The 16,561-nt window shown below is 30.5% G+C and overlaps 1 protein-coding gene across 1 annotated transcript in view; it reads left to right on the top strand.

Annotated features, from left to right (window-relative positions):
- The window catches only part of LOC148277301 (fibrillin-2-like), a 155,537-nt gene extending 147,506 nt beyond the window's left edge, over positions 1-8,031 (top strand). Inside the window, exons 44-53 of the mRNA XM_088233078.1 lie at positions 369-599; positions 1,627-1,761; positions 2,948-3,061; positions 3,780-3,878; positions 4,607-4,767; positions 5,892-5,991; positions 6,116-6,255; positions 6,344-6,581; positions 7,340-7,479; positions 7,754-8,031. Of these exons, the coding sequence (XP_088089204.1) occupies positions 369-599; positions 1,627-1,761; positions 2,948-3,061; positions 3,780-3,878; positions 4,607-4,767; positions 5,892-5,991; positions 6,116-6,255; positions 6,344-6,581; positions 7,340-7,479; positions 7,754-7,975 (1,580 nt within the window). The 3' untranslated portion in view covers positions 7,976-8,031. The remainder of the gene's footprint in view (positions 1-368; positions 600-1,626; positions 1,762-2,947; positions 3,062-3,779; positions 3,879-4,606; positions 4,768-5,891; positions 5,992-6,115; positions 6,256-6,343; positions 6,582-7,339; positions 7,480-7,753) is intronic.
- Positions 8,032-16,561: the final 8,530 nt, after the last annotated feature.

Below are 16,561 nucleotides of genomic sequence, written 5' to 3'. Positions count from 1 at the left end.
TACTTAAAGATGGACATGTCAAAAGTCGGAATAATCGGCATGCATGCTGAGAAGATGTATGAATGTATAGGAAGCGAGGTCTGTATGTAAGGACAGAGTGATTTGGCATTCTATTCTTTTTGCCTACCCTTACAGAGAAATGACGTGATGGTTTGTTAATTTGTGTTAAATCATTTTTGTGAGCTATGAAATGTTACCAGTACACGAAGAATACATTTTTTCTACATCTTAAGTCGTTTAAGTGTCACTACACATTACACTATAGCTGTCGACATTCTGCTTTATATTCTGCGATACAATTAATTAGTTTATGTACATCATACATATATTATTTATTCATTGTAGATATTTTATATCTCCCTTTACAGACATAGACGAATGCCAGATGATGCCCGATATCTGCATGAATGGGCGGTGTATCAACACTATGGGGTCCTACAGGTGTTCATGTAACAGAGGATTCAAGGTGGACGCCAGCGGAACTCACTGCCGGGACATTAACGAGTGTATTCTGAAGCCTTCACCTTGCAAGTTCACCTGCCAGAATACCGAAGGATCCTTCATATGTTCCTGCCCCCCAGGATTCGAACTCAATCCAGGTAGAGATAATTTTTGACCATCAGTACGTCCTCGGTTTTTAAAAATTTTCATTTTCAGTTGGCCATAATATCACTACTCGAAATGAAAGTATCTTTGTAAATCGATCATTTCCAGATTGAGTGCTGTGTGTCTTCTGCGCTCTTTGCAGACCTTTCAAATAACATTGCAGTATTCATCATCAGGGTGTATGTTGATGACAGACACTGGCAAAGAGTGCAAATGACAAGTGCCACTATGCCTCAGAAAATATCAATTTGAGTCTTAACAGCCATGAGAATCTAAAAAAATAAACGTAATTTTAAAAAGTCATTTATTTTATTTATATATATGTTCCACAGTAACTCATTTTATGCGGGCTTCACAATAATGTAACAGGTTGACGGGGTAGGCAAAAATCAGCAAAAACTTCAATAATGACCACTTTTATAAAAATCGCTATATCTCCTAAAATAATTATTTTTTAATGAAATTTTGAATACACACTCACCATATACTGCTTATGATAATCTAATAAGAGATTAGAGTGGAAGTCAAGTACATTCATAATGCGTCATAAAAAATATTTAGGTATTTGTCTATATTCGCATTTGCAGAATGATGAACGAAGAGCAATCCATATTATAAAAAATACAATCCGAAAATGTCGCCATTCTGTTCACCAATTGTATTGTAAAAACGTCTGAAAATAAGACGGATATAATTAATCAACTCATTGACAAAACAAGTCATCTTACGCACAAGCTCTCACGTTTCGCAAAAGCTCTATAAATGAAACGACAGTTTGTCTTACTTTTTATAGATGTGTGTGTGTAATTTGAAGCATATTGAAGCATTAACATTTTCAGAAGAAATAATCGAGTAGATCTACCTTTTCCGCCTTTAAGGTGGAGCCGGCATAATGGGCATTTCTACCCTCCCGCCAATAAGCACCAGTCGGGCTTGCGGGTAGTACTATCTTTCCCGCATAAAGTGTGTCAAATTACTTAGTGAGTTTGTAATTTAAAATGTTTCTCCATGTTACAATAGATGGGATATCGTGCAGTGATATCGATGAGTGTTCACTAAACACGCACACGTGTCACCAAGAGTGTACAAATACTGAAGGGTCTTACGAGTGTGGGTGCCGTCCCGGGTACAAACAACACGGAGATACTTGTGTTGGTAAGTTCCAGCCATCGATAATTAATCAACCAATAATCCTAATATTCAATTCTAGAGTAGATCCCAACCTCCTCAATAAAATACAATGAAATGCAGGATTGAGAACACTCAATCATCGGTATATATTTCCATATCATACACCTTTGGCCTGCATGTGTCGGGAATATAACATATACTGCCAAAAAATCATTTTTTTTATATAGTCTAGGAAATCTTTTCTGTACCATTAAAAGTTCTAATTTTTACTGCATGCAAGAAAACATTATTTATATCCAATTTCCCGTACCACTGAACTTCCTCATTGAAGATGTATCGTCGGTATATTGACAAAATTTGAAAAAATAAGTTATGAATGCAGTTATGTGTCGTTTTTCTTGCTAAATCAACTGATAAAATCTTCCGAGGTTTAGTTTCAAAGTTATCATGTTTAAATAATAAGGAATATTTTTGTGTTTTTTTAAAAATATTTTTTATTTACTTTTTTAATTACTATAAAAAAAAACCATATTATCTTTTACAGAATATTTTATTTATTTTTTCTTATGTTATACAAATATATTATAACTGTCCATTATTTACTAAAGGAGCAAAAATTCATTAACATTTTCTTGTATACCCACGAACAGGCCATGCCTTTGTGGGATTTTTTTGTTTACTATTTTTCTATTAATATGTATTTCATTGATATGTAATTATGCTTTATTTTTTTAATACTCTGTTTTATTATGTTTTTTGTAAAAAAACAAAAAAATTAAAATAAAAAATTGAAAATAAAAATAAAAATACTTACTAATTGATTTATTTTTAAATGTTTTCTGGTGATAGTATTTAATTCCATTTAGCAGATATTTTTTTTAAAAATCTCATTTATTGTGACAATTTGAAGAACTTTTTGATTTTGAAATTGATCATTTCATGAGTATGTATCATGTCCAAAATATGTCGAAAAAACTGTTGCTGGGTCACACATTCATAGTATTTTTTTTCGGTACAGTCAATAATGCATTTAGAGGGTTTTACCAGTATACCGACGAATATGCATTTGGAATTTGATCAACTAATATCTACAATTAGTATGTTTTTAAAGTTTGCATCCTTGTTGAATTCCATAAAATACATAAATGTATGTTTTGAATATTTTATTTGTGTTGTTTTTGTGTACCGAAATGATGTAATATTTTTCTAGATGTAAACGAGTGTGCAACAGATGTTGGACTATGCCCAACTCCTGGTAAATGTATCAACACACTCGGTAGCTTTAAATGTGTTTGTCCCCGAGGTTTTCGAGTGGATTCAACAGGTATTTAAAAAACATTTTACTAAAATTAAAAATTACAACAATTCAATAATATATTTACCTTCATTATTTTACAACAAATTAGTCGATAATTCATAGCATCTTCACCGTACACTGCAAATATCGCAATCAGCATTGGCAGCTTTATTTCCTTGTCTACTTGACATTCAATTTTGAAGGCTTGTAATCAAATAAAATCATGAATGTAACATAAAAGTGAACACAATATCCCATAGAGCGGAGAATTTCCTTTCAAATGACATTTACTGTTTTGTTTTACTCTTGGTGCTCATTTTTAAATTTGGGATTAAAACAGACAACTTATGTTTATTTATTTAATGAACGCCCAGAGGGCCCTTACAATATTTGGTTAATTAGTTCATAAAATATTATAGTAATTGACACAAAATATAATCAGAATTATTTCACTAATGTGTTGATTATAAAAAAGAAAATAAAAAGGAAATAAGTAAAGATGAATAGAAATATAAAAGAGGTGAATTGAGGGGATGGCTTTTCAATGGAAAGGGTAGCTAATTTAACTGCAGCAGGAGTGGTGTGGAGCAAGTCCAACAGCTCAGCATAATTATTAGCTGTTCTGTGGATGCTCACTAGGGGAGGGGAGAATGGTGGGTGAAGTTTGTCCTATTGTGCTCACAACACTCACTCTTGTTAACACTTTAGTGTGATGTTATTATACTCATGTTGTCATTTTTTATAGGAACGTACTGTACTGACCAAGATGAGTGTTTAGATGACACTAAATGTGATGCAAATTGCCTGAATCTTGTTGGTGGTTATCGCTGTGGATGTCCTGAAGGTATGCTTATTAAAATATACATTTTTTATATACTACTGTGTATTCTTATGTATGCCTACGTCGTTTCGCAACAAATCTCCCAAAACACCAAACTGATGAACTTCAATCTGTATTCAATGCTGCAGCGAGGCTTATTATGGGAGTATAAAAATATTTTCACATTTCACAACATCTTCGAGGTTTGTGCTGGTTAAAAAGACCCGAGAGAATAAAATACAAGCTGTGCTGGACAATATTCAAATCCCTTCCTTCCTTCAGACCTCCGTATTAGGGAAAATACATGTCGATGAAAATCTACTCTGAGGTCAGGATTTTATTCAGGCTGAGCAAAACTTGTTGAAATTCGGCAATGCCCAAACACTAGATTCGGAGATCTGCAAATTACCAATGGTCCCTGTCAAATGTCAACTGGAATTCCACTTCTTTCATTTATTGTACCCTCAAATTTAAAATCAGAAAGTTTAACATTACGTAGTGTTAGTTTAGTAAGAATATAAGTTTAAGTATAAAATTGTACAGTACCTTCAATATTATTGTTAAATAACTCATGTGTATACACATAATTTTTATCAAAATAAGAAAGTTAATACGATACATGCAATATTGTTATACATCTACTGCTATACATACAAATTATCAAGTTTTTGCTATATTATATCGCGAGATTCTCAGAGTTGTTATTTTTTCATTCCAAGTTTATTTTTATTTATTTATTTGTCTCATTATAGGATATGTAGCTCACCCCTCCCAGAAAAAGTGTGTAGATGACAATGAATGTTCGTCAAATCCCTGTGATGGGATGGGACACTGCTTCAATGTACAAGGATCTTATCGTTGTGGCTGCCCCGATGGCTACCAATTTGATAATCTTCATCAAGTTTGTCTTCAGGTAAGCGTAGAATGAATCCAAAGAGGTATTTATTTTTTAATAATTGTAGTCAGCATTGCTTTGTTATGAGCCGAACCTCTATTCAGCCAGCAAATTACCCTATTCATGGGTGAATTCTGACTTGCATTTGTAAGGCTTCTAGGTGCATAAAATTGTGAATGAGATCTCGCTCTGGTATAGCTATTGAGATACAAATTGATCTTTTTCAATACATTTATCTCTTTCGGGATCATCTTACTTATCATAACGATTTTTTTTGGTCATCATTCATTTTCAACTAATCAAATTGTATTAATTGAAGATCTCAACACAAGACTATAAATAAAGTAAATAAAAGCTGTCAAGGAAAAAGGAACCGAGTTACATGATCTACTGTCCTGACCAGCTGACCAGAAACACTTAGATGAATGAGTTTGTGAATTGTGCCACATTTTGAACGTGAATATCATTATTACTTACTTAGAGGCAAGAAACATTATATGTGGTGTGTTAGTGATTTACAACATAAAATATCAAACATAATAAAAATTTCACCTATTTGTGTAACACATTATATGCACAAGCTTTCTATACAGTGATTTATTTATTTATTTATTAACGAACTTGATCCATTCAAAAAATGCCAAACACAAATCTTTATAATACATACAGGCGCAATAAATTAAATAACAATGATTACCTCAAGACAAGATCTAGTCTATCCCAGTGACTGTTTAAATCTAGAAAGACTTAAACCAAAAAAGTCCAGATCTTGTCTCGAGTTTACAATGTGACACAATCGGAACATTGGTGCATGCAAGCCATAGTTTGCGCTGTGCTTATCAAGGAACAGCACATTATTATTTCTCAACCGGCGGATCGGAACATCGAATTCCACTTGTTCCAGTAACGAGTGTACACCAATGACGCCATTTATTAAATTAAACATAAATATATAGTCAATGTTATTTCTACATTTTTGTAGACTTGAGATTTTGATAAAATAATAATGTAATCTTAAACACTTTCCAGTCTTTGACTTTCGATAAAATCAAATATCGTCATTATTACAATAGTAATCTTAACATAGTGTAAACATATGGGAATTTTCATAAAGTGATATAATAAAGAAGAGTCGTTTATAGGTTAGCTCCGGTTGCGCAAGCAGTCCTTGTTTCTTCGGCTGCACGTCCGTTGGTAACAGTGGCTTCCAGTGTGGGTGTCCTTCAGGATATCATGTTGTTGGTAAGAGTACATTTCAACAATATGTAGTTCATTTATTAAATTATCCTCACATGGTTATACGGCTCTCTCAAATATTAGTATGTTGATATTTTTTTGGCCTTAAAGTCAATGATTGTGTTTATAGGACAAGGACATTGTCTATCCACGATTGATGGCGCTTACGGAACTGATGATATTGGAAATGTTCCCGTGTATCCTATTCAAGAAGAAAGCAATAGGCGAGATCAAAAGATCATTTCTACCGAAGGCTGCTTCTCTTGCAAGGTAAATAAAATAAATTGAAATAATCTGATGTTATTACAATTCAAATACTGTTCGATCGATGCCTTGATTATTTGCGTTTTTGATGTAGATAAATGGTCGCCATCGCAGAGACTCAAAACGTATTCGCCATCAAAACGTGACCTCGCCTGAGGAATTGTCTTCCGATATAATGGAGCTCCTAGAAGATGAAAAGAAATCAGCCAATGTGTCCAATGTTAGCGAAAATTATCCACCTTTCTTAAATAATAGACTCAGAAGGCGTAGGATGGATCATGAACGTCCGGAGGGGGAGAAGGTAGAAGGGAAGAGAAGAAGACAAAAACGAGGTATTGAAAAAAAACTTTTTTATTTTTGTTTGAAATTTATTTTTTAACCCTTGTGGATTACATACGTTTGACAAAATATTTTTTCTTTTTTAAATTCATATTCTACTGTTGATGATTATATTTTCAACATCTTTAGTAAAGATTGTCTTCAGTCTTTTGTTTAGTTTTGTCTGGTAGTTTTTTGTATAATTTCAGTCCCTGGTTTATTAGTCTCGACTGTCCTTGTCTTGTTTTAGAAAGTTGTATATGATATTGTTTTTATATTCTCCTGTTGTGTCCAAGTTTACTACAATTTTTTTCAAGTTTAAGTTCTTATTCTACAATTGCATCAGTGGCTAAATTACGAATAAATTTTAAGGATTCTAGTTGAAAGAGTTCAGTTTCGTTTAATGGTTTAGTTTGTTTTTAGTTGCTGTTAGAAAGGGGAGGTTATATACTAGCTTTAATATTTTTATTTTTATTTAATCCGCCACCTGTGAGTGAGAAAAAAAAAAAAAGTGATTTACCGCAAACTACATCTTGAACATGTGATTCAGACTCTTGTTATGCACGCATTTCATATAAAATTTGAATGATTTTGCTTTAAGACTAATGCATACTTTCTCTTTTAACATCTGTAGGTATGTAAATTTGTCCACAACTTATTCGTTGAAAACTTGGCTAAGATGTGATCCGGTATCACGGTGTATTTGTATCTTCTTGAACGCTCGAGGAGGTAATTGGTTAGTTAGGTTGTTAAACTTTTTTTCTGTTTGAAGGTCCTAATGGTAAGCTCCGAGGAAAGAGAAATGGAAAGAAGAAACAGAGAGATTTGGAACAAGAGCATGTTGTAGTGAAAGTAGACATTACTCAAACGAAACATAGAAGTGAAATTATCAAAATAAGGCCTTCGGTGAAGGTAACTAAATACCCGTTGTTATTTTGTATTATAAATTCAATTAATGTATGTTTATGAGAAATGATTTTAAAAAATATAGAAGCATTTTAAGAGCAACATAATTTTTTTGCAAATACTTTTTTATAATCTCATTGCAATTACTTTGACTATTTATCCCTATTTATTTCATCCCAAGTTTTGCCATCTTTGAAGACACTATTGTAAAATGTTGTTTTATTAACCTTAATTTTTCATCCTATTTATTTATACTGAAAAACATGTAATACATTTTCAGAGTACGGAGATAGTGTACCGTATCACTAAAGGCAATGATCTAAAGAAGTTTGGTCTTGTGAAGAGGCACGGAATCTGGTCACTGCACTTCCGAAAGAGGCTGAAGAGTCCGGAGAACTTCCAACTGGAGATAGAAGGACGCGTTCCTCGGACCGCCAACTCCACTTACGAGAAACCACTAAAACTTTTCATCAACATCGAGGTCATACAATTATTATTATAGAAGTCTTTATCTCACTGTTCCCAATAATTAATATGTTGATTATTTATTATCCAAAATAATAAGCCTACCAGTATGTAATAGTCACAATAATTATTTTCTTTTCTTACGGTGCCATCTGCCATTCCATGGCCGAGAATGGCTGTCACCATGGCAATTTTTATTTAAATAAGGATTTGGAACTAAATTGAAACCACAGTTTTTAATTCAGGAGATATGTTGCCTTCCTCTTCTACATTTTTCTAAAATGTTTCCTTGCTTTATTATTAACAACAATAATTAACTTCTTTTAATGAAAAAAGATATGTAGGTACCGCAATACGGTTTTTCTTTTTTCAGGTACCTATTTTTTATTCAATTGCATTTAATTTTTGTCGAAATTGTGGGGTTTGTCATGATGAAATATAATAATGAATTATGTTTTTGCTTGTCGTTTTTAAGTCAGTAATATTTATATTAGTTGTATTTATGTGGAATTATGAAAACCTCTTGATGTGCACCGATGACGTTTAAAGCTTATCAGAATTAAATATTATTATCTCATTTTTTTAAATGGCCTATTAACATTTTCTCTCAATAGACTTAATTTTTAAATTGCTATAATTAAGTGTGTTTTATTATGTATTTATTATACCCGGGTGCTACCATATTCATTATAAATATAAATATCTCACTTCTGTGAATTAAGCAATCATTTGATTTGCGGAGTGCCATTTGACATATTGGCTGTACAAGTGGGCATTAAACCAATTGCCATTAATCAGCCATTTATAGTTTATAAGTTTAACTAATATACAAAATATGCAATTAAATATGCACATAACTTTTCAATGCTAGAACCTTGCTAATAACTTTTTTATTTATTTTGATTGTATCATGTCTGAATGTTTGAAGAATGCCCGCTATTCTGAAATTTTAAAACGCACTAATATAAAAATGTTCACAATATTTGTATAATGCATTTAAATATTAATGAATTAATTTATGTTGATTTCGAAAACCTTTATCAATAATTTGTGTGGTGTTTTATGATAAACCGATTAGTTATACATGTATATTTGGTAGTGATCTTAAATATTGTCACAAATAAATCTTGGATTATGATGGTAAGTTAAAAAATATCAGTTAATTAATATTTTCAGATTGCAATAAAAAAATGTATTTATTTGGTTGACTGCCGCTCTGCCAAAGGTGGGGAATACCGATTGAAATAATGTTTGTTAATGCTTTTTAGAAAATATTTTATTATATAGGTAATGACAGACCCGCCACGACAGTTACTACTACTACCATTATGACAAATAGAAATAACATATTGCGATAAAGTTTTAATATATTGACTAAATGGACAAACACAAACTTACTTACACTTAATGAAAGAAAAAAGTAATATTATCCATTTTGAATCTTGAAAAAAATGACATAAAATAGATGCTTACATAAATTGTGAACGACAAATTGAAATTGAATATGTTAAATTCTTAGGACTAACAATAGACAGACAATTAACATGGACAATTCAATCAATAATTTAATTTGTGAAGTGGTGACATTTTTGAGTCTTTTTTCAAAATCAAAAACTTTGCTCCAGAAACAGAAAAAAATTATAATGTATGAAGCCTATGTAAAAACTAAAATATGTTATATGTAGCTACTGTGGGGAACAGAAAATCAAAATGACGTAAATTTTATATAATTTATAAAAGAAAAAATATTTTGTTAAATGAATGTAATGCGTTAGGGTTTATAAATAAATCAATTTCAAATTTATAAAAAAATGTGTGTTCCGCGGTCAACCTGTTAAGTAATTCAATTGAAAAAAAAAGGCAACTAATCTACAGAATATAAATTTAGTTTGATAGATATAGTTTAGATTAGAATTATTTCAGTATTTTTTGCATTTCCGTTTTTTTTTTCAATTAAATATAAGATGTTTTCCAGGTGAGCTAGCAAATTGCTAATCTTGTTTTTTTTTTCATACAGTTGCAGACATGCAATATTGTTTTTTCTTCACAATTGTTTTCTCATTTAAAAAAATACACAAAAATGTTGCTGCAACTTAGTTGTATTTTTATGTCTTTAAACAATGTATTTAAATTAAATGATTCCAGGTATTATAGAAATTTTGCTTATAGAAGTACACTGAATTTAAAAAAAACTTCTTTGTCAATGCATTGATAGGCAATTTGCTAAATCACAAGTAAATTCTTACATAACTTGCTTTCCACGTAATTCCTTAAAATTGAAAATTGTGTGGTAAATCAAATCTATTTTTATTCCATTATATTTATAATATTAAAATACTAATACAATAGTTTAATGCTTTCTTCGGCGATCAGTAAATTGCATTTAACAGTAAAAAGTTTTGCTAAAAATGTGCATACTGAGATTATTGTATTGTTGACAAGAGATGCATGCATTTTTCGCCAAGCTTAAAATAGTGAGATTTCTCAAGTTGTAAATGACTTAGATTTAAAAAAAAAGAATGTTTACAAAATTCCTTCAAAATCATAAGCATTTATTTTATGTTTTATTTAATATAATTTCGAATAAAAATATAATTTTTTAATTATTTTTCTTCAATGTTGTTTAAATTCTTTGAATATAGTCTCAAATTCAAAAACCACTTATCATCCGAGCTTAAGATACTTTCTTTGTACTTTAGTAATGTTTCAATGTAATTTAGAAATGTATATTTGTTATAAACATATGCTAGAATAAATTATGTTATTATAAAGTATAATTATTATTACTTTTGAAATCAATCTTTGATATAGTTATTTTACCACTTAAATTACACTGCCTTTACCATTGATATATATTTTATTTATCTGTGTATCTATATATTTGATTATTCTTTATGAATGTGAGCATGCAAGTATCCTTATATATATATATATGTAAGAAACACTGCCCTTAAAACTATTGATTTCTTAAAACACTGTAGTAGGTGTAATTTATGTTAAGGGCCTAGCTTTAAGTTAAGAGGTTCATAAGTTGTACAAAGTTAGGAATTCACTGTTCCACCTGTATTGATACAAAATTGAGTTAATAACAAAAAGTATTTTAAATCTCTTGTTTTTCATTTAAATACCCACCAATTTATCCATTACTTTGAGACTCTTCTAAATCCCACCAATCTTCTAAATTCCTGTATGTCCGGAGCCAGGCACTTGCTTACAAGGGAGGGGAGAATTTGTAAATTGAGGACACATGTGGAGGAACAACCTAACGTCCAGTAAGTCGTTTATCCGGCCAATGCACATTTAGTATACTGCATGTCTTAGCTATTGCCATACAAAAAATATTCACTTCAGGTGGTTAACAGATATCAACAAACCTCTCAAGTTGGTCCCTGGTCTTGGTAATGAAAATGTACAGCTTGACTCATTGGATGTAAGAATGACTTAAGACATTTAATCATTCAAAAGACAATATTAACATGACCATATGCAAATAACTATTTTTTTATCTCGTTTAATAGCTGAATAGCAATCACAACTTTCAAAGACAACAAAATATTTTTTAAAAAAAATCCAAACACATGTTGGAAACACTTCAAAAACATTTATTTATTTTTATTTATTTTATATTTTACATTTACATATAATATTACATTTTTGTTATTTTTTAAAATTCTTTTTTTACAGGACTCACCAAGCCAATTAATCTGGCTTGTCGGTAAAGATCCTTTACATGAAAACATGTGATAACACTACATAGTTGTATTGATATATTTAAGACGCCTCTTAATTTATTTTAAAATAAATTAAGACGGATTCTTTCTGGCTGCGATACGATCCTCATTGCTATTTAATGATGCTCACACTTACACACACCTGAACACTTATTCCCACATAAACACAAACACACCTTTACACTTACTCTCGTACAAATACCTACACATAAACACATCCTTTTGTTGTACCACAATTTCATATGTATGATTTTTATTTAGAAACTTGGGTGGTCTGTCCTTAAACCGTATCTTTTTATGTTATTATATAATAGTCGACTGTTTGTTTTTGTAAAATAAATAAATAAATAATAATAACTACTAACTATAAGGAGCGAAAAAAAGTACATCTATAATATTTTTTTAAATAATATTTGCAAAAATGTAAAAAAAAAGTATACGATATCGCAATATTATAAGATAAAAAATAAATACAAAACCGGAATACCAAAATTTAAAACAGAAGTGTGCACAAAATTAGACAGACACAAATCCTTTTTTTTTAAAAAAAAACATTATTTCTTTACATATCTTTTTCTATTTCCATTTCCATATCTCTGTCCTATATCTATATCCATATCCATATCTATATCTATAAATGCACACATACATATCCATACATACATATATAAACATACATATATACATATATATGAACATACATAAATATCCATGTCAATATTACATATTTATAAATATCTATATTTACAAATATTCCATTTTATTAATATATAAACTCCTGATCGAATAGCCATTCTCTTATTTTGCCCTTGTCTCTTTTGGTAGTGCCATTTCTAAGATCGTTTGGTAACAAATTGAACACAACTGGAACCGCATATTTTAGAGTTCTTTTCCCATATTTGTTGCTTATCTTTGGAATCACTAAACATTTATTTTGCATAAATCTTGTATAATAACCATGTTCTAATATATTTTTGAATTCATCACTTTGTCTTTGTTCCAAAATGATACAGAACCACAGAATTCCTCGAACCGTCAGCGCCTTAATCGATTTTAACAGCGATTATCCCGAAACTCACTTTTGTAAATAAGGTTGTTCTTCCACCTGTATCCTTAATCAATACCAGCATATTAATATGCTCGTATTCAGTTATAAATGTATATTCCTAGAGACATAGACCAAAAGCATGCTAAGGATGACAGAAATGAGAACGTGCATGCCATTGCTGAGAAGACTTTTCGTCATTGTGTAAGAAACACCACAATCCAAGAGGTTTGTGAGGTTCAAGATGTGGTCAGATGGGGCAAACGGCGTCGACGATACTGGTATCAACATGTACAGAGAATGAATTCCATAAGAGTGTCATACATAGCTCCGCATGAAATACCAGATTGACATTGTCCATCAGGAAGACTCTCAAAACGTTGGAGAGATAGCTGAGCTCAGCGTCACAAGAGAATTATGCTGTAACAACAGACCCTTGAGTACAGAAACTCGAAGAAGAAGTATATTCGCGTCCCTTTTCAGTAAGTAACTGGGCGCTAAATCCCATTGGATGCGGCACTAATTTCAATAAAACTTATATTAAATTCATGGAAAGCGAAAAGAAATGTGATGGTTGCTTGAAGTGTTTTGTTAAGTTTCAATAAACACAGCATTTCATCGCTTGGCTAACAATACCGCGTAAGTCATTTTTGTTCTTTTTCTGTAAAAACTCTCCCTGTGGAGTCTAAAAAACTCTTTATTTTTTTGAATCGAAGAAGAGGAATTATACTTAGAATTTGTAATAGGCTAGAGTTAATGGATAAACATTTCATTTAAATAATTAAAAGTTGTAATTTAGTTGAGCTTTCAATAAAATACGCAGTTTTTTCGTCGTCTTGAAAAAAGGGCAAAATGAATTACGCGGTGCCGGTGTTGTGGGACGATTTATATTTTGTATATTTTAGCTATAGTATTTGACCGTTAGTAAATAAAACACTTTTTACAATCTTCAAAAGTACCTATACTTATTTATTTTTAGTGATAAGGAACAAATAAATAAAACTATTTTTAAGTTACATACACTCTGGTCTTAGAGTCTAAATAATGTTATCAACTATAATATAGTATGAAATAAATGTCAGGGTCATTATCTATGACTAAATATTTACAATTTTCATCATTATAATATGAATAAAACACTCAAATCGCAGATGCCCTGCATCTATACACAGGTATAATTTATCAGTGGGGTAATAAATCAATACTGAATTTCAGCGTCAGTTTTGTAGATAATGTATACAAATATAAGATATATTTTTATGTCTACACAAACAAAATGTTTAAAATAATAATAATCAAAAAGGACCCATTTAAAAAAAATCAAACTGTGCCTGTTTCCAACTAGGTAGGGTGGGTACTGTAGCAATTGGACGTGCAATATTGGGCACTCTAAATCTAATGGTCAAAAGTAAGAATTTGGCTATTTGCATGTTTTTTTCTTAAAATGAACGCATTACATTTATTTTTGACAGTTAGATTTAGTATGTTTAATTACTGTAGCATGTCCAATTACTATAGCACCCACCGTATACAATTTTTATTATCCAACATATTACAACAGAGATAAAGAACATTTTAGAGAAGGTAATATAGAAGTCTAGGCATCTTCAGGGCTTATGACCTGTCATTGACTGGTTTAAGTGGCCACTTTACACGTTGTGTAACATTCACCATTCTGCCCATATTTGAACATCTATATTCCTTCAATTCTTTCATCCGTTGATGTTTGTGAAGTCAAAGAGCTGAAACCTTTATTTATGCGGGTGAGATTCATCTTGATTCATCGAATCCAGTCCTTGTCTACAAAAATTTGGACAAACTCAAAATATTGGTTTTAGAATATAGTTTAATTTGTGCTCTATGATAAACATTTTAGGCTTCGATTAAATCTAAAAAAATACTTTTACAAAATGTTTTTTTTCTATGTTACTACATGCACAAAACAGTTATTTTTACAATAACTTGTGGTTGATTCTCAAATAGTAATTAATTTTATTTAAACCTGACCCGACCAAGTACATAATTTTTAGAGTTAATTTAATGTGTTCTGTGATTAAAATTTTAGGCTTCAATCAAATTTTATAAAATTCATATTAGAGCAAAAATGTTTTTTTTTTCTGTGTTAGTAAATGTATAAAACACTTATTTTTATAACTTACGCTCAATTCAACTATATGCAAAATAGTAATTAATTGGATAAAAAAACTTTAACGAACTTGAGATTTTTAATCAGGAAATTTAAAAACTAAAAAACGTAAAAAAAACACAAAAAAGCTCCATACAATATTTAAAAATATGTATTATAATATAAATACAGATATTTTTATTGATTTTGATGATAATTTATTACTTTTTACATTTTTATTAATAGAAAAACGTTGTTATTACAAAACAATGAAAATATACTGATTGCGAATTTTTACACAAAAATAGAGTGGCGTATTTTTCACCGTAACTCTGCAACTACTAGCAAAAACAGTACCTACAGGGAGAAATAAAATAAGTAAACAGTCTATGTAAAAAGTTGTCAGCACATTTATTCAAATAAATAATAGTAGGTACTTTGTTTAAAAACATAATCATTATCAACCTTTAACTACACAAAAATCAGCTGATGAAAGAAATATGGATGTTCAAACTAGGCAGAATGGTGATTGTTACAGTATGTAAAGTGGATACAAAACAGCCAGAGACATGTTACAAGCCCTGTAAATAACTAGGCTCGTATTTCTTCTCAAAAGTGTTTTTCATCTCATAAAACAAGCAAATCTTAATTATGCAATTAATCTAATTGAAAATAGTGATCTACTGCAAAAATGACATAAAGTGGATACCTACCCAAAATAATAGGAGAAAGTGAAAGGTGAATTGTTGGTGAAATAATTCAATTAGATGAATCTCACCCACATAAATAAAGGTTTCAGCTCTTTAAATTCACAAACATCAACATGACAGGTCATAAGCCCTGTAGATTCCTAGACTTCTATATTACCTTCTCTAAGGTGTTCTTTATCATTAGTTTTATATGTCTGGTATAAAATATGTATACTTATTTATGCAATAAATTTATTAAAAAATAAAACATACAAATGTTATAAAGTTTTCTTTTTGTGTTTATTGAATAAATACGTTTCAAAAATTCTACAAATACTTTCTTACAAAACCAGAACACCTAAAATATATCATTTTGTTTGAATCTCAAATAATTGAGTAAATTATTCCTGTAAGTATTTGAATATTTTGTCACTAACTGACATATCTGGGTCGTTAGAATTAGCATGGATGAATAAATGCATTTATACCGAGGTTCAGTTCTACTCATAAAGAAATCCGATTTGTGTTTTAGACATGGATAAAGTTATATAATGATCATTGGAATGGGTTGGAAGCCGTCGAATAAAGCTACAGCTCGCATTTACAATACCCACAGCTAGTATCTAGATATTTGTCTTCAATCGTCCTAAAAGAACCACAAAGATATTTAATCTAAGATATAATTTTTAGGAAATCTGTCGTATGCATTTTTGGTCGACTTTGTCTGGTATTTTTATTGAATTTATTTACTAAAAGTAATAACCTAATAGAGTCGTCCATATGGAGAAAAACTATTTTACGGTTTTTGACCACGACGTTAGCTACAGACTTGGGTAGAGAATTGCGAGCGTGAACCGAAACCATCCATTTCACGTTTGTTAAACTAAAAAACCAAACCAAAAAATTGGAACGCCTTTGTTCTATGCAATAGAGCTTAAGGGCTTCTCTAGAAAATTAGTACTCTGAGATTGTTTATCACTGCTATTTACTTAATTATTTTTTAAAATTTACTTAAATTGGTTTATGGTTGACT

The sequence above is a fragment of the Micrasema longulum genome, unplaced genomic scaffold (assembly GCF_059751315.1).
Source record: "Micrasema longulum isolate JH-2025_06_02 unplaced genomic scaffold, ASM5975131v1 h1tg001054l, whole genome shotgun sequence".
Lineage (NCBI taxonomy): Eukaryota > Metazoa > Arthropoda > Insecta > Trichoptera > Brachycentridae > Micrasema > Micrasema longulum.
This window is presented reverse-complemented; position numbering and strand designations above follow the sequence as displayed.